Source organism: Chelmon rostratus, chromosome 20, assembly GCF_017976325.1.
Source record: "Chelmon rostratus isolate fCheRos1 chromosome 20, fCheRos1.pri, whole genome shotgun sequence".
Taxonomy (NCBI): domain Eukaryota; kingdom Metazoa; phylum Chordata; class Actinopteri; order Chaetodontiformes; family Chaetodontidae; genus Chelmon; species Chelmon rostratus.
The window spans coordinates 16,551,769-16,574,167 of NC_055677.1; the positions used below are offsets into that span (position 1 = coordinate 16,551,769).

Here is a 22,399-nt window from a genome sequence, read left to right on the forward strand (position 1 = left end):
TAGTAAATATCTGAAGGCTGAATCTTTGGAAAATGTGTATGAAATGACGCACAAGACGTCTAGAGTATTGCAATTAGATAGAAGGCTGCTGCCATAAAAATGTGGAGACTTGGGTTTGAATGTTTCACTCAGTGTTAACATCAAACAGCTTCAATGAAGAGCTGAATGATGCTATAAAGAATATATATAATACTGTCAGACAGAGCAAAATAGTAGTGATTTTTCCAACTTTAAAGTGACTCAAAGGGAAATAAAACATGAAAAGTGGATGTTAAGGTGCTAAATAAATAAATAAATCCAGCAACACTAATCAATGGGGTACACTTCTCAAGTCTGATTTTTATTCCGTGGGAAACATGAGTCTCTTACACATCTAACTTGTTGGTGCAATATGACAGACAGCTACTTAGTACAGCAGTGCCTACAGTTAATAATATATCCATGTTTACAAGCAAAATAAACAATGTTAAAAAGATAAATATTAGTTTCAGTGTAAAGCACAGCACGCAGTTCTCTTCTTGACTTGCAGCAGTAGAACTGTATTGCATCAGTCTCACATAAATATGCTGAACCTCACACTGGTTCTAGGCAGATACACACACTGGTTTTTACGGCAGATGCAGTGTCTATTCTGTCCTCGTGCAGCTCTGGGCTCAGAGGCTGCCAAAGCAACTGCAGACAGAGAAAGTGCAATTTAAAAACAATGGTGACACTTAACATCCAGGGCGACAAGGACACGCAGATGCATGGCAGGGCAGCTGTGTGTGTGCGAGAGTAAGTGTGCGTTTGATATTAGAATCACTGCAGAGGCTAGCTTAAAGTTTGTGATTTTGTCAAGACGAAAGAAAGAGGAGTGACACTGAAGGAAATGACAGACAAAAATTAACAATGTGGCCAAACAGAGACGGCTGTTGACGTTGTCAGTGGAGCTCTTACAACACAAGGACTGACTCCTCACAAACGCTCAGTCTCACACACAGTTTAACAGGCCACCGCATGTACTGGCCTTCACATGGCTACGGAGGCGTCCGACTCTCTAGGCCGGTTGCGTACGACGTGCTCCAGCTGTCCGGCGTCTGAGACGTCGTAGCTCGTCTTGTACTTAGCCAGGATCTTCATCAGAGGACGCAGCTTCAGCCACCACTGCTCCTTAGGGATCCTGTGACTGCAGACGGACGAGGAAACCTCAGCACTGTGCTTACAGCTTCTTTTCTTTTACACACTTACACAAATGTCTTCATTATAATGCTCTGAAATCTAATTTGTTCAAATGAATGGGGAGCAGTGAAAAGATCAATTCCTATCTGGACCACATGGGTGTGCGACGCAAGAGTGACTCTGAATGATAAAACTGGTATTTCTGATGATAGATCAGTTCTTACATAAATATAGGAATATTTAGCATCACTCATTTTCACGGTTCATTTTAGCCACATTAGTTTGGTGAGCCAGCATGAACGCTGAGAACAATTAGAAAAGCAGAACTGCTAGTGTGGTTATTTCTTTGTTTCTTATCAATTTTATCATCTTAAGCACTCACTAACTGGCTTATTCTTAACTGTATCTGCTAAACTGTAACTGCCAATTTACCCGCAGAATTCATTCGAGTCTGATCTAATCAAATCTAGTGTGCTCGGCATTAATGTGGATTACACAGTTTTAGGCTGCTGTCAGCAGTCCTGTGCATGTTAACGGGGTAAAGACGGGGGAACTCACAAGAGACAGATTAAAAAAGAATGGTCAAACTCAATGGAGCAGAAACTGAGATATGCAGCTTTTTAGTTCTCAATAGGGGTCGAGCTCCAAATTGCTTGGACCTACATTTCCCATAATGCAACTCAACATGGTGTCAAGCGACCGTCCCTGCCTTCTAAATGACCATGTCTTTCTCTCGGGCTGTTTCTATAGGCTAACTAGTACGTCCTGTGCTGAGTTAACTGATCTTCATGTGTAGAATTGTAGTAAAAGTATAGTAGCGTGATACGTACACAAAGTCAGTCTCATCTTTGAGTTGTACAACAGGCTGGAAGACCAGAGCCCTGCGACGCATCCCCAGCAGACAGCAGGAGTCCTCACTGTTAGCAAACACTCGGCCTGCAGGGAAACACCGTGGAGTCAGAGGTGGGAACACAGGAATCCACTTTAGCTGTCATTTTTGCAGGTTGCAAACATACAGCAGCACAGAGCAGATATTTGGCAGAGGGTGTGGGAGGTTGTAGTGAATAGCAGGATGGTGACTCTTTCTAGCTAACTTGAAGTAAACGTTGTACTGATCTGCAGGAGGACTACAATGGGGCGATGGAACTGATACAAACAGAAAATCTAAAAAAATAAAAACACTAAGAGGTGATGATACAGAAACCATCACTTATAAAAGCAACATAAAGCGCTACAGACACACAAAGAAATGTGGGGCAAAGCGGAAAAAAGAAATGTGTGGGTTATTCATTCAGCCCATGCTCACAGATTTCCAATCCAACCGTTTCAGATGACTCATGAACTGGAGATGGTGAAGCATGGTGGCTGCTAATGCATTTGTAAGGCATGGACACATCATAGCTATGCCCCACAAGTGCCTAGACAGGCTGTGTGGATCGATAATATGGCAGAGTAGTGGAAAAGGCAGACATGGACATGGAGCTAAATATAAGGATGTAGATGGTCATGGAGCCAGCATTTAAAAAAAAAACAAAAAACGATTTACCTTCGTCTTATGTCATCCATGTGTACAGGAAATAGACAAAAAAAAAACAAACTTTAGTTTTAACTTTAATTGTAGCCTTTATACAAACGCAGTGTGGTTTTAAGACAAACTATTACTCAGAGGTGCTCATCACTCACAGTTGTTAGTGTAATTCGTCAAAAAGTCTACGCACGTTCAAGTCAATTTCTCATTAAACTGTTATGCTGATGAATGTAAATGATCAATAAATAATTTCCTTTGAGAGGATGAAAATACATCAGAATGTCAGAGCGACTCCATGACAGATCTAGGTAAAGGTCTGCTTCACAATGGTCACGCCTCTGCAGGGAGGGAGGATCGGCTACCACGGGTCATTTCACTGATGCAGAAGTGGGACATTAACCTTACCCTGTCTGAAGGTCTCCACCAGCTTCTTGGTGATCCACTGCATCGCCTTGGCAGAGATCTTGGTCCCAAAGTTACGGTCAAACGGAGACGGTGCTCCTCCCTTTCAAAAGAATCAAGATGGACCGCATCTTTTTTAACACAGAACAGCAGTTTGGCAAAATTATGCTGTGCATGAAATTTCACCTTTTCTCTCTTTTTGCGGTGCCTGACTCAATCCTGGTTGAATCATTTCTCTCATTTGTTTCAGACTGTATGTCGTAATATTTTAGTGTTTTGCATTCATCTCCGTATCGCTTGCACTGACCGGATTCAAGGTCAGAGCCACCAGGACACCCACCAATCGTATTTGTCCATATTTAAAGGTATGTAGTTGTTATTAAATGTTTAAGACTCCTTCTCTGTAATCCATTACTTGCTTCAGATACAAACCAATTTCCCCTTTGGGGATCATCAAAGTTTTGTTTGATCCAGTTTTATCTGCGCTAATCTCAAGACACACAAAGCCAGAATACAACAAAGCCCATCCGTGTGAAATGGGAGATGTTGGTATTTGTGGTAACAAATATAGAAAATTGTTTACAAAATCTTGCTTCGTCTGTATGAAATGATGAGCCGTGCCCACCTGCTGCATGTGTCCCAGCACATTCTTCCGGGAGTCAAACACTCCCTTCCCCTCTTCAGAGTACAGCTGGTAGATAAAATCTGTTGTGTAGTTTTCATTACAGTTCTCATTCCTACACACACACACACACACACACACACACACACACACACAGTAAAAGAAAACAGATGCTTATTATAGTATTATCAGTTTCTTTCCTCACTGACTTCATGTTTTAGTGACATCAAAAGGGGAGCAGCACTGTAAAATGTCAGCTGTTAAACTGATGACATCAGCACTGGAACTGTTTACTACACAAGCATCTTAAAATCAAAGACTGAGGGCTGGAAATACTGGATCACGAGCACTGCACCAGCAGCACACCAGTTAGGTGCCTGAATTCTTTTCCCCATTACATAATCACTGCGGGTTGCATCCCTAAAAAGCTACTGTGGATGTGTGGACTGGGGTAATCTATGCAGTCATTAAGTTACCTGAGGACCAGTCCTCTTTGAATGCTGGTCTTCATTTTCTCTGTCAAATGTTCCACATTGGCCTGTGGGGACAAATAGCGAATGTGAGTCATTTTGATCAGTAGATGGAATTGTGCCTCAGAGGCCGTCCCTGAATTAAGCATGAATGCCCTCTAGTGGATGAAGGGAGAGATGACGTGTTGGGGACTGCATGATTAAAACAGAGAGTTGGGGAAGGAATCGTGCTACATGTCGTACGGCCCAAAAATCTCACGTGTTACCTGCAGGTCTCTGATGTCAAATGGCTCCTCGTAGATGTAGGCAGCATCAGCTCCAGCAGCCAGGCCTCCCACGCTGGCCAGATAGCCACAGTAGCCTCCCATGGTCTCAATGATGAACACGCGTCTCTTTGTCCCACTGGCCGACTGCTTGATGCGGTCACAAGTCTGACACATGCATACAGGCTCACAATGTCAGTACTCTGTGTGTTACACATAAGCAGTATGAAACAGTGTTTCTGTGATATCTCCAGTTAAATGTTATGTTTAACATATTTAAGTGTCAATCCAAACAAGATTAGAAGTGTGATGATTAGAGGTCATATGCTGCCAGAATAATACATTCCACATTGAAAAACAACAAAACACTCTTCTCAAGGCCAGCATGCTTATTTCTTGCTACGTTTAAACAATTCAGGCAGATTCAGGCCTTTCACCAGTTAGACTGGAGTCCTGCACAAGGATGAGAGAGCACATCAAACGGTAAACTGCAGAAATCACTTACAGTTTAAATGGTATACACTTGGTCACAATCATATTTAGAGAGGAAAACCTCTTTCCTACTTGATCTGGCAGTACAATTTTATTTTGACAGTCCAATGCTGATAATCAGCAGAACATCAGGTGACTGTAACGTCAGTAAAAAGTCCAGAGCTTCAGACACCACAACAGTGTTAAAGGGGCATTTATGTGATTTAGCATTGTACCTCATGAAGTTGGAGGACTCACAAGAGACAGAATGGTCAAAATCTGGTCAACAGAGGCCAAGATTTTAAGACCTTTAGTCCCTATTGTGGGTCAAGCTCCAAAAGCACTGGGTCTTACAATTCCCATAGGCAACCTGATAGCATCTTTCATCTTAATTGCCCTCTATATGCCCATGTCTCTAAAACCTCACGTCTGCCGTTTGAAATCAGTTTTTTTGTGAAAATGATTTCACAGTCTGAGTCGTACTACTCATGACCAACTTGATGTGTAAAATCTGTGGAGTGCCCCTTTAAAACTGTGCAGGTATTCACTGGGTTAGTCTTCTACCTGAGGTTAATGTTAAAACTACAGTCAGGGTGAGCTTTGAGTTGGGACTAAAGTTAGGTTAAGATCATGTTCATGACTACAGAAATCAACAGAACTGCAGCAAATACCCATGCAACACTTCACTGCATGTCGGTTTTTGGAACCTGAGAATTTGTTGAGTATAAGCACTGGACCATAAACTCCACTGATTCCTTATATTGTGACATTTTCATCCTCTTTGCATTAGCATCTTAAACAAAGCGCTCATAGTTGTGCCGGCGGCGGTTCGACTGTCTTACCTCCACGATGGCATTGAGGGCCGTGTCTGCCCCGATACTTAGATCTGTGCCTGGTACATTGTTACTTATGGTGGCAGGCAGCATACACATCGGGATGCAAAACTCCTCATAGGTAGCGCGAGCCTCATACAGCTGCAGCAGACTCTCAAACGCCTAAAGCGGCAGTACATGAAAACGCATTAGAGCCACAGAAGGCCGGCCACTGAGAGAGAGAGGTGGGTCTCTCTCAGGTTTGCTAGAGCGTACCCTGCCATTCCGGCTCTTTCCGTGTGATAGCAGCCAATGGCTTCCCTTTGGCAGAAAGGACGGGAGGACAGAGGTGTGAACAGAGATGGAGGAGAGGGGAAATGAGGAGAATGAAAGGAGGAAAGGACAATGATGGAGAAACAGAGGGCAACACAAAACGCAGAAGGAAAGATGATGGTACAGATAGAACAGAGGGAAGAAAGAGGAAGAGTCGGGACAGAGATCTGTGTGTTTGTGAGCCTTAGCAGCTCAATGCAGTGACGCTGCATAGGACAACCTCACGACACGGCCACATCTGCTGTGGAAGGTTATTCGCAGGCAAGACGAGCACCGACCGAGTCTGCACACACAGGAGGAGGAGGAGGAATGAAGAAGATGGGGGCACAGCTGAGACTCAGGCTCAGAGATGTTTTCCTTAGTCTTACATAGGATGAAGTTAATGTAGGAGCTTCATTCATCAATTTAAGCAGAAACACGCAATACAATGCGTGTTACCTGCACTGCCAGGTGTTAGTTTGTGCTCTGTAGCTGTTAGCCACTCATCTTATTGTTAATGACGTGGGATGACACAAACACACAGTCAGGGAGAAGGGCAGGCAGAGCAAACATGGCGGTCACGACACTCGTGCACCTCACAGCATGCCTCCATGTTGCCGCTCACTTACCTGATAGGGAAGGGAGGGGCGCTGCTCTGTAACGTGGTTTTCCATTTACCAGTCTTTCCTCACAGTACAGACGTGGCTCAATTTGTCTGTCAATTTTGGCTGAATTTCTGATGTTTTACTGTTAATTTTTATTCCAAATGTCCTTCAAATCATTCATTGGCAGGCTGGGAGATATGTTGAATGACTGGTAAAATGACTGAGAGAGCGACTTCCCCCTTCTTGAAACATTATTGGCTGGCCAGCTGGCTATGTGAGCAAAAGCGTGTTTCAGTGTTTCTCTGCTTGCATGTGTGTTTTTGTATCTGTCTGCGTGTTGCTGAGATGAGCTATTCTGGCTGCCAGCCCCATCACTTACAGTAGTGATGGCGTTCAGAGCCGTGTCAGCGCCAATGCTGAGGTCTGAGCCCGGCACATTGTTGGAGACAGTGGCTGGGACCATGACCATGGGCACACAGAACTCGTCATATTTCCCGCGCGCCGTTAACAATTCCAGCAGTGACAGGAAGGCCTGCAGGGCAGAGCCAAGGGCTTTAGAGTCTGCAGGGGTGGAACTTTGGCAGGTTGGGTTGGTTGAGAGGTGCTACTTGCCACAAGGAAAGGACAGACAAAAGTGGAGGGTGCCAAGGGGAGGAGCCAGGTCTATCACAACGGACAGCAGCGAAACAGACAGGTACCACTCCACATACTCTAAACATTACCTCACACACACACGCACACACACACACGCGCGCGCACACACACACACACACACACACACACTCATTTCCTTGCATACATCACAGGAAAATAAAGCTGGTGAGCATCTAAACGGGAGTGCGTGAAATGGCTGGAAAATAGCAGGTGTTCTCTGTTTCCAACAAAAACCAAATCATCACATTATTTTTATTTCACTTACTGTGTTGCTTCACTTTTTAGTTCTCTAATTCAAATGTCTTCAAATTAAGAATCCTACTTTCTCTCTACGAATATATCCAAAGTAGTAAAAAACAAAAGTGAACTAACTTTATGCTATTCCAGGTTTTGGCAGGAATGACTCTGAAGCATGATTATGTGCATGATTATGCATGGAGCCATATGATGGTGTGCTGACATAAAATGGGATAAGTCTGATGGAAGGGATCAACATTACAGTGTTGACTATTATACACTGTACATATGGACTTGTGACAATATATTTTGTAATACTTTAGCAATATATGAGCAAAATGGAACTTTTGTTATTCTCTGACTGTTCCTAAACATGAAATATAGCATTAGCCATGAATTAGAAGAGCTAAAAGTCTTATGGAAATCAAAGATGAGAATGTAGCCTAATTAGCAAAATTAGCTAGCAGGGAGGAAAGCGTTTTAAACATACCTCAAATCCACCAACAATTAGCAGAGCATTAATGTTGTGCTTTCGCATCTGTTCAGCAATTTTGTCAACATGCTTTGCAGGAAGTGTTCTGAAGAAAGGAAGGAAGGAAGGGAAAGAACAGTGTTGTTATTTGTAAAACACGATGCACACATTTATGAGATAGTAATGTTTACAGTCACTCCACCGCTCCAAGGGATGACTGAATCATTACCAAACCATTAGGGATCCCAGCTTTAATGCAGAACAGTTGCTGGTAAATTAGAGATAAGGGATCAAAACTTTACCTTTTGGTTCCTAACAGAGATCCACCCTGTCCCGTCCAGCCTCCCACATCAGCCCATTTAATCTCCTTAATCTGAGGGGAGGACAACAACACATGCAATCTTAAATATATTACTGGAGCACTCCATCACGTTTTAAATCTTTCCTTCCTTTATCATTTATATCTATGAATCCTATACCTACGATTGTTTATATGCTGCTTTTGGTCGATTTACCACACACCTTAATACACCCACAACCTCTGACACATCCTCCTGGGGTCTTGGTGCAGGGATTGTTAATTTCCTGGACACACTCTCTTATATCTAACAAAGGAACTGGAGCAGTGAAAACACAGAGGCGTGTAGCAGAGGGTCCTACACCACTCAAGTATATAAGTTTAGTACTCCTGCTGGTGTAATCTTGATAGGGTCAGTTGGCACAGCCTGATTTCAACTGGCTAGAGCACACACAGAGTGTTTAACTAAGCAGTCACATTAGACACATTTAGACTAAAGATAAATGGTCAAGGTTTGTTAAGTGCTGTCCTTTGACTACTATGGACTGACCGGATTTAAGGTGTTGCACCAGGAAAAGGTCAGAGGAGAACAGGAGAGAGGAGTGTGAAACCAGTTTTACTGGTCATGGAGCAGGAAAACATTTCTCAAATTACAGCACATAAAACAGGCTTCACTAGAGACTCAGATATCAGGTTGCCCACTTTTACCTTTCTTTCAAAATTCAAAAAAGACTTGCTCCACAGTTAGATCAGGTGAGGAACATGGTCGAGTACACTGAAGCAGTGTTTTACAGTCTGTTGCTCTCTATCGGTTTGTTGTGGTACTGCATCAACTTTGGCTGAGCAGGGTAGAGGAGGGACAGTCGGTGTGGTAAATTGGTTTACATTAATCTGGACAGATTATCCCCAGGGTTTCCCTGATTATTCTTCAGTCAGGGAGCGAACAGTGATTGTGTACTGTCTGACTCGCCAGGAGTTATTGAGGAAAGCATGATTAAAACAGTTCACACAACATTTTAGTAACCTTAAATTTATAACATGAAATCTCCCCAGTGCAATGATTTTCCTTCAAGAATGCAATGTGGTGCATAGGGCTGTCACAACTGGCCAAAAATGACTATTCCCTCTAAAAACACCACATAGGTTCGATTCATTTGAATATCTATTCTTGCACATGCATGTCCAAAAGAAGGAAAACCAATACGAGAGACATACTACTTATATATTATTTCAACATGAACATCTTAAACATTAACAAAGATCTATGCACCTACATATGACAAAATAAACAATAAAACAATGTAATGTAATAAGTTAGAATTTCAAATATTCATTGTCAGCTCTTGTTTACATGCAATAGTAACAGGACACGTACCAGTATATGTGCGCTATAGTACCCACCTGTCCTTTGCATAATCCCTCAAAGCCATCACTGACAGCAAACATCTTGTGGCCCTCAGAGATGCCCACCCTGACGGCTGAACGGACGGCAGCATTCATGCCCGCTGCAGGGGCACCAACATTCAACACTGCCACATTGAAGTTGCTCTGAGGGGCCATAAAATGGGCATAGTTGACATAAAACACACAGAAAAATGGATATCAACCACAATTTTAATTGTTAATTGCCACACACACCATAGAGAGAGAATGCTGCAGTTGTTGATCAAGCTCTGCAGAGTGAATCAATAAGCGGTTTCTGGTCTGCTCTCGGCTACATGCTGCTGGGCCTACAGTGGTCATTATCACAGATGCAGAGGGGAGCCAAACCCTGAGGCGAGCTCCACAGCATGCAAGTCTGCCACGCTGCCTCTACGCTTCACTGATCTTCGGTCTGAACTGACTCCTTTGGAGTCACAGCAGCAGGCAGCCACAGCTCCTGGCAGGGTTGAACAAGTCATCCCTCAGCGGGGAGCCAGGTGTCATCTGATATAACTGCACAACCGAGCAGCACTGAGCCACCTGGGCCTCGTGTGAAGCCTTTCACTATAATTACAGGCTACACAGCAAATAAAAGCAAAACAGCAAGCAGGTAAAAACTGCTTATTATTAACTGGTCACCACAATTACAAGTCACCTTATTTTCCACTTAACAGCATTAAAAACTGACACCACAGCTAATGGATGCCAGCATAATAAAAACGCTATAATGCACCTGTTTTCAGAGCAATACTCACATTAATTCATTCAATTTGGCTAAACCACAACCACACATTAACAGGAACACTTCGCTCAGATTGTGAGCCAAGGATCCGTCTGAAAATAGCAGCAGCACGCTGCATCATGACTGCAGTAGCTGAGTCATTATTTGTAGGCAAATCCTCAGGACTGTGTAATAAAAAATTAAGCACCTTGGGGAGGCCAACTCGGCTCTCTAAAAAACAACCTGCACTTCAGCCATGGTGAGCACTGCTGCTGTATGTGTGAAATAAAAAACAACTCTGAGCGAACAAAGCTGACAGCACTGTCACTGTGAAAAGTCCCCGGCGGGAATGTCAAGATGTCGTGAGGTGACTTACAGTTGGCAGTTCGGATTCTGGTTTACGATGAGCCAGCAGTTTGTATGTCTTCAGGTTGTTTTCAAAACTCCTGCAGTAAAACGTGGAGTGTCATTAAAACAATGCTGCGGTACATTTTCATGAACATGAAAATGCACGACATAAGGCTATTTTAATTATCTGCATAATCATATTTTCCAACTCATGGTCGACTGTACCCTGTGTATGAACAACAGGCTGGTGGTGTTCTAAAATAGCACCATGATCCACTTTCCCTACTACACCTGTCTCCAGTAAGCAACATCAAACTGATGCTCTTGATCTTGAGTGAAGTGAAGTCTGTGACACAGTATATCGGATTGGTCCCAGCGGGCCGTCAGTCATACCTGCCCCGAAGCTTTACTGCCTCCTCAAACCGTTTCTCGTCCATGGCCTTCTGGACCTCTTGAGTCTGAGGGAAAGAGGGAGTATTTTCACTGCTTGAATTCAGTAATATTTCATGCACTGTACATCCTGTATGCACACAAGCAGAGGCACTGTATTTCTTTTATACCAGCTAAGATTAAATATCTGTAGGCATTCGTACTATAATTCTTTGATGTGTCAATTGCTGCATGTAAGACAAGCTGCCTTTCTGGAGTAAAGAGAGCAAACAATGCAAGAGTAAACATGCCATCATCTGTTCCAGCCAAAACATTACTACTATGTAACCTTGTTTTGACCTGTAACAGAACAATAAAGCTTTTCTTGTGTGTGTTTCTATGGAGATGGCTTGCTATTACATCACCAGCATGAAGGCAGTCATTGCCAACACTGCCAAATGCTTTAGATAATCATTAACCAGACACAACTGCCTGTCAAACAATCAGCTCTCTTGTGAACATTAGTGGCACTCCAGGCCCAATAGGCTGTGCTGTTTGTCATTTCTACTAATGCTCCTTTATCTAATTCACATTGACTCTGCCTCTCTGCGTCCAGTGGATTCATTTCCCAGTGTTTGTGTTTGTATGTGCTTTGCAGTTTCCCCCTCTCTTCAACTTGGTGCGTTGAGTATGTGTGTGTGTATTGAATGTGTTGCAGTCTTGGCCTGTTTCCAGCCCCGTCCAGTGCCTACCATCTGTACACACTCCATCAGAGGCAGGCGCACCGATTGGTTGCCACACAGAGAGACCACGCAGGCTGGCGTGTTGGCTGTGGTTTCCAGAAGGGCAAGGACAGCCTCCACACCCATACGACTGGCCTGTGTGGGCAAACAGAAAAAACTGCATCACATCCGCACTGTTGGTTTCTGCTGTACACTTGGTTTCTTTACCGACACAGAGTGATTTCTTTTACACACTGGACACAAAATTGGAGTAAATTCTCCACATCATCTTTTTCTCTGCTTCAGTTTGTAGTTGGCCTGTCGTAAACATGGAGAGATCTGTCACACACACTCACACACACTGTCTGTGATGCAGTGCTTCACATGCTGAGCCACAAATCTGTTAATGTGCTTAACCTAAAACCTGGGGCTATTAACAGGAAATGCTCTGAACGAGTGGACTATTCCTACCAAAATACCTCAAATAGAGCACATAGCGAATCTATGTGCACATTTTTGCGGAGAATTTCCATTAGAAATGCTGCATTGAGTAAAAGGTATAACATGTAGTCAAAGCAACACAGATCAATCACATGACAATGCTATGGGTTATAAAATCAGCATATAATCCGATTTTTTTCCTATTTGAGGGGCAACTAATGAATATTTTTTCGATTGATAGATTAAAATAGGGAAATAGGCCCGTATAAAGTATAAACAGCATGTTTTATTCGACCGACAGTCCACAACCCAAATATATTCAGTTTACTATTATGTGACAAAGAAAAGCATCAAATCCTGATATTTGAGAAGCTGCATCCAGCAAATGTTTGTTATTTTGCTTGGAAAATGACCAAATTCATTCATCAATTATCAAAAAGTGGTGGACCTACCAGAATGCGGTCAAAAGCAGAAGGGGTCCCTCCTCTCTGCACGTGCCCCAGGATTGTCACTCGCGTGTCGAAGCCCAAGCATTTGACAACAAGCTAGGAGGTTATAACGCACAGGTCTTAGCAAATATTGTGGCAACATATTTTGCTATTTCTCTAATGGTAAACAATACATATTGAACAAATGGATCCTAAATGTGTCTCATGCATGTTAGTAAAACAGCTAAATGTGAAAATATGTCTGCAATAGAACTATAGTGTGAAACAACTTTATGTGCAACAGTGCATACATACAAGGACAGACACGTCACACACCGAAGGACAAAGAGAGTAGAAAAGCTGAAGAGAAGGGGAAACAGCAAAGCACAAGCAAGCCATTCTAATTTTTCAGTCATGTTAGCAGGGAGCTCTTAGCTTATACTGAACACCACAGAAGACCCCAAGCAGGAAGTGCTAAATTAACTGGTGACACCCGGGTACTTTACAAGAAAACAAAATGCTTCACATGTTTGTCTTCAAATAAGGAACAGTTAGTGCAGGGTCACGGCATACAGTGATACTCTCTGTGAGCAACTTTACTGTGTGAAAGTGTCAAAACATATTCTAGAAAAAAAACAGTGCACACGACTATGTGAGGCAGTTATGAATAAATGACATTTGATTTTGCAAATGTCCTGATGTGAGGTTTAGTGAGGGTATCTGTTTTACAGCAGTAGTAGAACATGGTGAAAGCCATCTTACCAAACTACAGATTGTGCCTGACAGAGCACTCCAGAAACACAGCAACAGAGTCAAAGCCACACCAGGGCAGCAGTACAGTAGTAGAGATCATACAGGAGGCAGTCGAAGCTGGAACTTGCCACACTTTTACACAAACTCTGTACTTACATTCTTGATATAGTCAGTGGTAATGGGCATGTTGCTACGATCAATCGCCCCTTCGGCTACAATTATGATATTCAGCCTTTTCATCCCTGCTCGGTTCTATAAGGAGGGGTGGTGGAGAAACAACATGACAGAAAAACTCAGACTTTGGCTGTGACATGGTCTTTCAGAAGCACGGGGGCCAGATGACAACAACAGCCGGGGAGCCGGGGACAGATTCTTCCATAATGAAAGATTGCGTTTGCACTTTGTAATCAGCGATATCCTGCCGACCTTGCCAGCATTTTTGTGGCCCGAGCATGCGGCATCGTGATTACATTATCAGGAGCGAGATGGATCGTTTTTCCACTCACATTAACATTCTGTTAAATATTCTGATGCAAATGATCATGGCAGACAAACTGAGAAAACACTAATACAGAATATTTGTGGCTCAGAAGACTGATTTCCATCAGTCTGGTCTCCATGCTTCTGGCTTCCCCTTTCCTTACACTCAGGTACTCACATCTTTGACAAAACTAGAGGTTATAGGCTTCCCGTGCCTGTCAATGGCTCCCTCTGCAACTATTATTATGTTCAGCCTTGTGCCCCTGGAGCGGGTCTGAATCACACAACGGCATATTTTCAAAGCAGAAAAAACACAATGAGACACCGGACGCCTGCGACTACACACTTTGCTTTACATCAGCCTTCTCAGATTAAAAAACAGTCTGGATTCACTCTCTGTAGAAAAACTGAAAAGTTGAGCAGAATAATAACAACAGCACTGTCATGTTCGACAAGACAGCGAGGAAACATTATATTGCATCTAGACACTTGTACAATATGGGTTTACTGTAGGGAACAAATAAGATTGTGTTACCGCAGACAGTTTTTGACACATCTTATCCTCCCAGCCATCCTCTGGGGGCATCTCAGGAATCAACACCCAGTCTGCCCCACAAGCCAGGGCGCTCACCAAGGCCAGGTAGCTGAGACAAGACACACAGACAGAATACTGTGTATATAAACAGAGGTGATAATGGTCTCTGTGTCTGCCTTTGGGATTATGTTATTGCATCTGCTATTATGTTTATCAAATGCAGTCTTACCCACAGTGTCTGCCCATGACCTCTAACACAAACGTTCTCTGGTGACTGAAAGATCAGAACAGAAAATATGAATCAGCATTGGAGCAATACAGCGCTAGACTGATGGATTCAAGAGCAGACATTTGAAAGGTGAATCTGAACGGAGGTGAAATTAGCCTAAATGTGGTGATATGCTTGGTGTGCGATTTGAACTCAAACTGCACTGTAGAAATGCAAAAGTCAGAAATAGTTTCTGTTCCTATACTTGGACATGGCTGGTGGGAAACATGCCTGACAGGTCAACAAGGGGGTGTGTTTTATTTTACATTTTTTGGATTCCTCAGGATACATTGACATTCCATTTCCAGTACTGCATGACTTTAAATTTGTTAAAAATCGAGTGTGTTAAGTAATTATACAGACATTTTTTACACTGACATTTTGTTGCTAGGGCAACAGGATGTTTGGTCAGAGAAATTACAAAGTATATAACATATTTCAAAACCAGTTTTGCATGCACTACTGCTCAGAGCCTTACCAAAAAAAAAAAATACAGATATAAATATAAATCAAGAAACAGCTGCTCTATCTCCCCCTCACCTCTGTGCAGTTGTCATGATTGCGTCCACCACCTCGATGATTCTGTGCAGAGCAGAGTCGGTGCCGATTGTCATGTCAGTTCCGCAGAAGTCGTTATCAATGGAGCCGACCATCCCCACGATGTGAAGGGCCGAGTACTTCTGAATGGCATCAGCTTCGATTGAGCCTGAAAGGATTGGTAAGTTAAGGTTGAACCACTGCGGTGTTGTCTGTGTTGACCAGTGTATTTCTACAGTAATTCAAACAGGTTACTCTCAGCTTGTTGTCAAAATATGACAAGCCGAGCAATGGAAAATGCTGAGCTAAGTGAAAGACCTTAGCAGTTCTTTACTCAAAAAAATAAATAAATAAATAAAGATTACAATGCAAACCTATTCAGCTTAGAACTACACCTGTTCCACTGTCAAGATACATATCCCAAGTTTACAGATTGTTTTTTTTAGCAAGTGCACTTTAACCAAAACTGAGTGCCTTTTATAAATATAATGTCAGTGTTAATGAGGAGCATCTGCTGGTGATGAAGATGTGTTTCATACAGGTCTCATATAGAAATCGGACTGTTTTTTGTAACATCCAGAATGAGAATGGGGAAAAAACAATAGGGCAGAAAAGCTAACAGACTGTGGTCTAATTTAGACAGTACAGAAGGACGTTGCATGACTACAGTGTGTCGACAGAGTGAGTCAGTTAAAGCAAGGAGGAGCTTCATCCTCCCTCAGTACCTTGCTCCACCAGCTCCCCCAGCAGCCCACTCCACTCCTCCCTGAAGAGGTTGGCGCCCGTCAGGCTGCCATCTCCACCGATCACACACAGGTTGGTGATGCCGTGCTGCACCAGGTTGTGAGCTGCCTTCAGCCGTCCCTCATGGGTGCGAAACTCTTTACAGCGGGCACTGCCGATAACAGTCCCGCCCTGATGATGACAGGTGTAAAGACTTCTTCAGCTCACTATACACTCTTTTTCCTGTGACTTTCAGACACTCAGCTTCTCTTCGCACCTCAGTTCTGTGTACTTGGTGCAGTATAGTGCTAGGTGGGCCACTTTGACAAGAGTAAATACTGCTGATGACACACACCTTTTATTTGAAGTACTGCAATATGAAAAGTCTGAGAACTATGAAAGTTAATTTATTCTAGAATGTTCAAACACAAACCGACAGATGACAGAGCAGCTTCTAGAGCTCATACATTAGTTACATTAGATGTATGAAATGCAGCCCATGATAGTCACTCACCACTTGTAGCATGCTGGAGACACTTTCCCATGAGGCTTCTTTTATGTTCTCACCACCATCCACCATACCCTGATATCCCTGAGAAAATAGATGACGCTTCCTAGTAAATGAATGCAATACAGTTCAAAACAGATACTCTGAACAACAATAGGCTAACAGATGGAGCCATGTGAACTACATGATTAGGTTTTCACCGTTCAGAAAAAAATACATATTTCAACCTAATGCAATACCACAGAACAGTACAAATATGTAATTGTGAGACTCAAGAATTTAAGATGGATGGTTTAAACTTGCTCCGTCCTTATACAAGGACCTGCAGAAGTTTGTAGCAGAACACCCAGAGTACTGTGGTACCTGAGTGGGTGGGGAGTTTCATACTAGAGGCATACAGGCATCTGCTGTTATGTAACGACACACAGAGCGAGGAGGTCCATGACATGCACAGATGCGCAGAGATCACAGGATGAGCAAGCAGAGCACGTCCCTCGCCAAAGCTCCTAACATCTGCTATGTGAGAATAAACATCCCTGTGCTCTATAATGTAGATCGGGATCCTGCTGTTATGTGTTAATTTAAAATACTTTTCACTGCTCCAGATATCTTTCACAAGTTGTTAAAAAAAGTTACAAGATTTGCACATTGCACATGTCATCACTTCATAATTTTATCCCATTAGACGTTTGTGCAAAATTCTGTCATAATTGGGTTAGGGTTAGAAAAATGTTCAGATATTAAAGAGATGGTGTGACTACAAGTCATGTTTTCCTACTTCAGGCCCACTGCTATAGGATAAAATAAACTACGAACAGTGGCAAAAAGGCCTTAAAAATGATCATCACAATGTATGGGCTCACCTCATGAATGAAATAAACTTTTGCTCCCACATATAATCCCATTCGAACCACAGCACGTACAGCAGCATTCATTCCTGGGGGGGGGCAAAAGAATACGAAAGTGTAAACAATAAAACAAACTTTGTGCAACACTGCAGTGATGAGCAGGTTAAACAGTCAGGCACAAAAGAGGGTGTGTTTCAACTGTAGCAAAACATTGCAAATCCTGAAAAGCCTGCATGGCTGTTCCACAAGTTGCTGCTTGGATATTTATTTAATCTGTGACATTAAATAACTGCATATTTTCATCTTTTTTAAGTATTTATGTGCCTTGAATGTGTGAGACCATGTGTGTTAATGTTTGTGGAAGTGCAGCCTATCCATGTTTCCCATGTTTATACTGTCTTTCTGTGGCATTGGACAAAATCTCTTCCCACTATCGCACACGGCCATATTTGGCTAAAAGGTTTCCCAGCTCCTCCTACAGCCTCCAAGTTACTTCATGCTTAGCCAAAGTGAACTCAGCAAGCAATAAGGTACAGCTCTGTGACTTGAATGTCAATGGCAGGGCAGCTTAAATAGTGACAGTGGGAATAATGGATAATGCTTTAGCGGGCAGTGAGGAACTTGGCTGACTGGAGGAGATATAAACAGAAGAAAGGGCTGGGTTTCCTTTCTCTGCACAAACTGGTGGACACTACAGCTCCAATGACAGCCAAGCAGTGCTGTTACTAAGCAACACAGAGGTTTAGGCAGTTAGGGCAGTGTGGAAGACAGCAGTGAAAGTGAAAAGACAGTGAATATTGTATGTTAAACAATACTGGGAAGTAAAGATCCTTCAGAAATGAGTGCTTTTTACTCCACGGAACCAACAAAGCATCCACAAGCAGGAGAAAGGGACCAACAATTCACCATGCTGTCCAGCGTTAACAGCCCATGACTTATTGTCTCGTTACATAACTGTTCAAATGAACAGTCAGAGAAGACAGAATAGGTTCAGAGACTGAGAAACAGACAAAGAGGGACTCAGGCATTGAAAGACAGCCATAGAAAGATTAAAGATTATCCAAGAACTGTATGTTTCATGTTTCTTGTCAAGTTTAGATGTCTTTATCAAAGCTGAAAGTCATAAAGTTTGGCCATCTCATTCCGTAGGACTGACACTTTTTCGTGCAGAGTGAGTGAAAAGACTAAGCCAAGGCTACACAATGCCCTCTGACACCGACATTCAGCTCCTGTCATGCATGCCACAGGCTCATTGGTTTGCTCTGGGGCCAACTCCATGTGTGTCTTTCTGTGTGTGTTCATGTGTGCGCCAACCATGAACTCTAATTCTAAAACCACCCACCAAACATCGATTCATTTCTGTTGAGCCAAGGAGAGCCATATTATACATAACTTGGCTGGCAACTAACACGCAGAAAATACCAGTGCTGCTCGTTGTTGATGGAGAAGTGCAGAAAGTAGAGAATGCAACTCCAGGTTGACCTCCCACTGGCCTTTTTCACAGTAGGACCTTTTGACATGTCAGAAAAGCACATGATGGGTAAATAATAAATTAACAATGGCTGAATTCCATTTAGCTGCTTTGGTTTGCGTTGTGCATGCTGGTTCACTGTTAAGGCTTAACAGGAATATAACAACATCAACAACATCAATGCTATTAGTAACACCTGCCCTTTTCCTACTATGACAAGTCAACATGTCTGCTGTGAACAGGGACTATTACTATTACATCAACTACATAAGATAATAAGTGGTTATCCATAGTACAGGAACATTTCATAAAAAGCAGTCTCATGATGGATTTAGTTAAGTTTATTCTATTAATTGATCAAAGTGTAACTTATCAGAATGGTACTAGCTGTCTAACCAAAAACATATACCATAACATCTTCAGTAAACTATGTAATTTGTCCAGAAACTTGTTTTATTATTAAAACATATTCCTGTTAGTTACTGGGTACTACTAATATTTAATGAATAATAACTTTTAGGGCTGCAACTAATGATTATTTTCATTGTCAATTAATCTGTTGATTATTTTCTCGATCATTGATTGGTCAATACAAAAAAAATTAATCAGAGCAAAAGCAAAAGATGACATCCTCAATGTTTTTCTTTAGAAAACTACTCAAAACAATTAACCGATCGTCCAAATAATTGGCGATTAATTTAAAAGCTGACAATTTATCGATTGATTGTTGCAGCTCTTATAACTCCAAGTTCCTGCCTTCAAAGTGCATGTCAAAACTCAGGGCTTGAACTGAACAGCTACTTTGGCTTGGTCTGTGTCTTATAAACGTAGCTTTGCTGAACTAAGAGCACTTCTTATAATTAGTGCTTGACATGGTGGTAGTGGGTGTGTTGAACTAGTGTTTTAATTAAACGAAGAGGCGAGCGGGCGGACACATGACCAGGGTTTCCTATGTGACGCAAGGCCGGCTGGGACAGAATGCAGCTCATCACGTACACAGGATATAGAGGCATCCCGACCCCTGGCCCGCACTGTGACTGCTAACCGCATATTCAAGTCTCATCTCACCGACAGTGAGCATGCTAAGAAAGCTGTTTGCAGTCTCTACTCTCCTGGCCACTTTCTGCTTGTCATCAGCCCACACGTCCACCAATACAACCCGCAATGCAGTGGCCTGTGCGATTGTGGCTGCCACCTCTTCATCAAAGTTAAATACCATGAGACTTGATTGAATGGTAACATAAACTCGCGGGGGGAAATGAACAAAGAGTTTCTGGTCTGTGAGTAGGAAAAGATGCCACGTCTCGACCTTGACAGCTCGCTGAACTGCTCTCACTGTGCGTTGCGACACACGCGCCATCTAATCAATGACAAGGGATGCTGCTGTTAGCGAGTTAGCAGGATATGTCACGTTAGCATGCTAACTGGCGGGCTTCCTGCCAGAATGCGCTTTACCCAAGAGGAGGAAAACCTCGTCTACATGTAGCTGCTGAGCAGTGCTTTGTGTGCTGTGGTAAGAACAGCCTCATCACTTCCCTAGCAGTCCAGTACCACACAGTAGAGGACGTGTGTTTTCGCCCTCTGCGGGCCTGTTCACACCGACACAGTGATAACTATCTGTGAAACTGACAGTCGACAGTTTACCTTGAGCATCCCCTCCGCTCGTCAGCACTGCGATAGCTTTCCCCGCTCCCGACAGGTTCTCAAAAAATATCTTCTTGCTGTCTGGCTGCGCCATTTTCACGGCGGTTTAGTGTATATCCCGGTCCAATTCGATAAAATAATACAACCGGCCCGTCACAGTATAAAATCGTGCTAAAATGATGAAGGGCAACAGTCGACCGCCCCCTCTACCTATGCGCTACCGCTCCGCTCTCTCAGTGTCCCTGTTCCGCATCTATTCGTCGGCTTGCATAGACTGACGACGAGGGGGGGTGATTGACGTTGCCGTGAGCCAACCAGATCTCCGTTCACGTAAACTTCTTTTGATTTTAAGCCAATGGGAAGAAACATAGATTATATGTGGGCGGGGCAGACGACAGGAGGATGCACATATGATGTTCAGGGATAAACAGACTTCAACTTTATTTCACTAAATGCATTTTAGGTACTGTTAAAAATACGACTATCGGAAGCAGCTTGCACAGCACACTGACAAAGGTTAAATAGTTTTACACCGAAACAGTATTAGCAGGGTTGCGTTGTTGACATGACAGTGTTGCAATGTCGAGAATAAGTGGCAACAAAATCAAAAATATGCATACTGTCAAAGTAAATAAATGATCTGCACTAACTCTTTCACAGCGGACTGATGGAAGGCACACGATTCCTTCACTTCTGTTTTTTGCTTGTCGTTTTGTTTAGAAAAGAGCCACTGTATATAAAAAGATTATTATTAATAATGTTGCTATGAATGCACATAAAATTTGTGTTTAAAATAATTTTCTTTTTAAATTTTATATATTATATTGCGGTTATTGCCTGAGAATCCGCCAACCTTTACTTAGGACGACATTACTGAAGCAACCTGCTCAATTTGCAAAACCCCTTCAACATCTAAACAGAAGCATGCAATGAACTCGGACATCAGTATTCAATTTAGATTTTGTCTCCATCAAGTGTCAAGAAGAAGAAATTACATGCACAAAGAACTTAACCAAGAATGAACTCCATCGTCATCGTCAACATCATTCTTCCTCCTCTCCCTCACTATTTTAACAAAAATTAACTCACATGTATGTCACTGTCCATGGTTTTCTGGTTGTTTTTTCCCCTTGTCCTTTTCCTTCTGCCTCGTCTTAAACACAGTTCCCACATTCTTTATTCACTGGATTGCACATTCAATAAAGTTTTAATAACTTTCATGGTGCATTAGTTAAATTTACTGTTAAATCATCATTTTCCTCAGAATGAAACTTGTAAAAATGGGAGTTCAGTACACCTGTGCTATAACTGTCACAGACTGACATTTCACATACGATAAATTCAGCATATCTACCTGAATCATGGCTGGAAATCAGTCAGACAGGCACGTCGGAGCGTCTCAGCTCTGCAGTAACAGTGATCGTGAATATCAGGATTGTCACATGTCACCTTGGTATTTCACAGTAATGAATGTGTGCAGTATGTTGTGCAGGAATGACCAGGTATGCATCTGAGAGGTAGTTTATGTGTGATGGAATCATTGCATAGTCACCAAATATAATTTATTTGTGCCAAAACTAACATTTGTGCATTGTTATAATAAAAATCCACATCACAACTAGTAAGTCCTCCATTATCATCCTTTTATTTCAGCTCTTTCTTCTGGGAGAAGGAATTGCTTCCTTTACATTAGCGAGCCTCCTTCCCCTCAGGCATTTACAGCAAACGTATGGTTTCACTCCATGGGGTTGCTGAGAAGATGGCTTTGCTGGAGACTGCAGAAATGGCGCTGCCAGCTGGAAACTCGAGCAAAGCCTCTTCATTTTGCATTTAATCTGTACTCGTCAATTTTCGCCTTTAGCTTTTTGCTTCACATA

At 42.6% G+C, this 22,399-nt stretch overlaps 1 protein-coding gene across 7 annotated transcripts; it reads right to left on the reverse strand.

Moving 5' to 3' along the window:
* Positions 1-314: 314 nt before the first annotated feature.
* Positions 315-20,751, reverse strand: pfkpa (phosphofructokinase, platelet a). Of its 7 annotated transcripts, XM_041960927.1 has the most exons (24): positions 20,523-20,584; positions 18,830-18,917; positions 17,423-17,496; positions 16,566-16,643; positions 16,054-16,243; positions 15,332-15,497; positions 14,753-14,797; positions 14,524-14,632; positions 13,665-13,760; positions 12,780-12,872; positions 11,917-12,042; positions 11,189-11,253; positions 10,824-10,893; positions 9,706-9,852; positions 8,309-8,379; positions 8,025-8,112; positions 5,757-5,909; positions 4,447-4,611; positions 4,187-4,248; positions 3,714-3,825; positions 3,092-3,191; positions 2,705-2,710; positions 1,989-2,094; positions 315-1,165 (listed from the first exon to the last, which is right to left on the reverse strand). In XM_041960927.1, the coding sequence occupies exons 3-24, from the start codon at positions 17,492-17,494 to the stop codon at positions 1,009-1,011; spliced, it is 2,277 nt and encodes a 758-aa protein (XP_041816861.1). In that variant the 5' UTR covers positions 17,495-17,496; positions 18,830-18,917; positions 20,523-20,584; the 3' UTR covers positions 315-1,008. The 7 variants fall into 7 exon arrangements, with proteins under 7 accessions (XP_041816861.1, XP_041816857.1, XP_041816858.1 ...); XM_041960923.1 differs by lacking the exon at positions 18,830-18,917 and having other exon boundaries at positions 20,523-20,751; XM_041960924.1 differs by lacking the exons at positions 5,757-5,909; positions 18,830-18,917 and adding an exon at positions 7,023-7,175 and having other exon boundaries at positions 20,523-20,751.
* Between the last annotated feature and the right edge of the window lie 1,648 nt (positions 20,752-22,399).

Bases quoted from the DNA above. Each gene is read 5' to 3' on its own strand.
- pfkpa (XM_041960923.1), bottom strand. From the start codon at position 20,616: ATGGCGCAGCCAGACAGCAAGAAGATATTTTTTGAGAACCTGTCGGGA. The intron at 12,043-12,779 runs GTAGGTCCACCA...TTGCCCACACAG, and splicing joins CTGCTTTTGACCGCATTCTG to GCCAGTCGTATGGGTGTGGA. The intron at 4,612-5,756 runs GTAAGACAGTCG...TGCATGTGTCAG, and splicing joins CCCTCAATGCCATCGTGGAG to ACTTGTGACCGCATCAAGCA.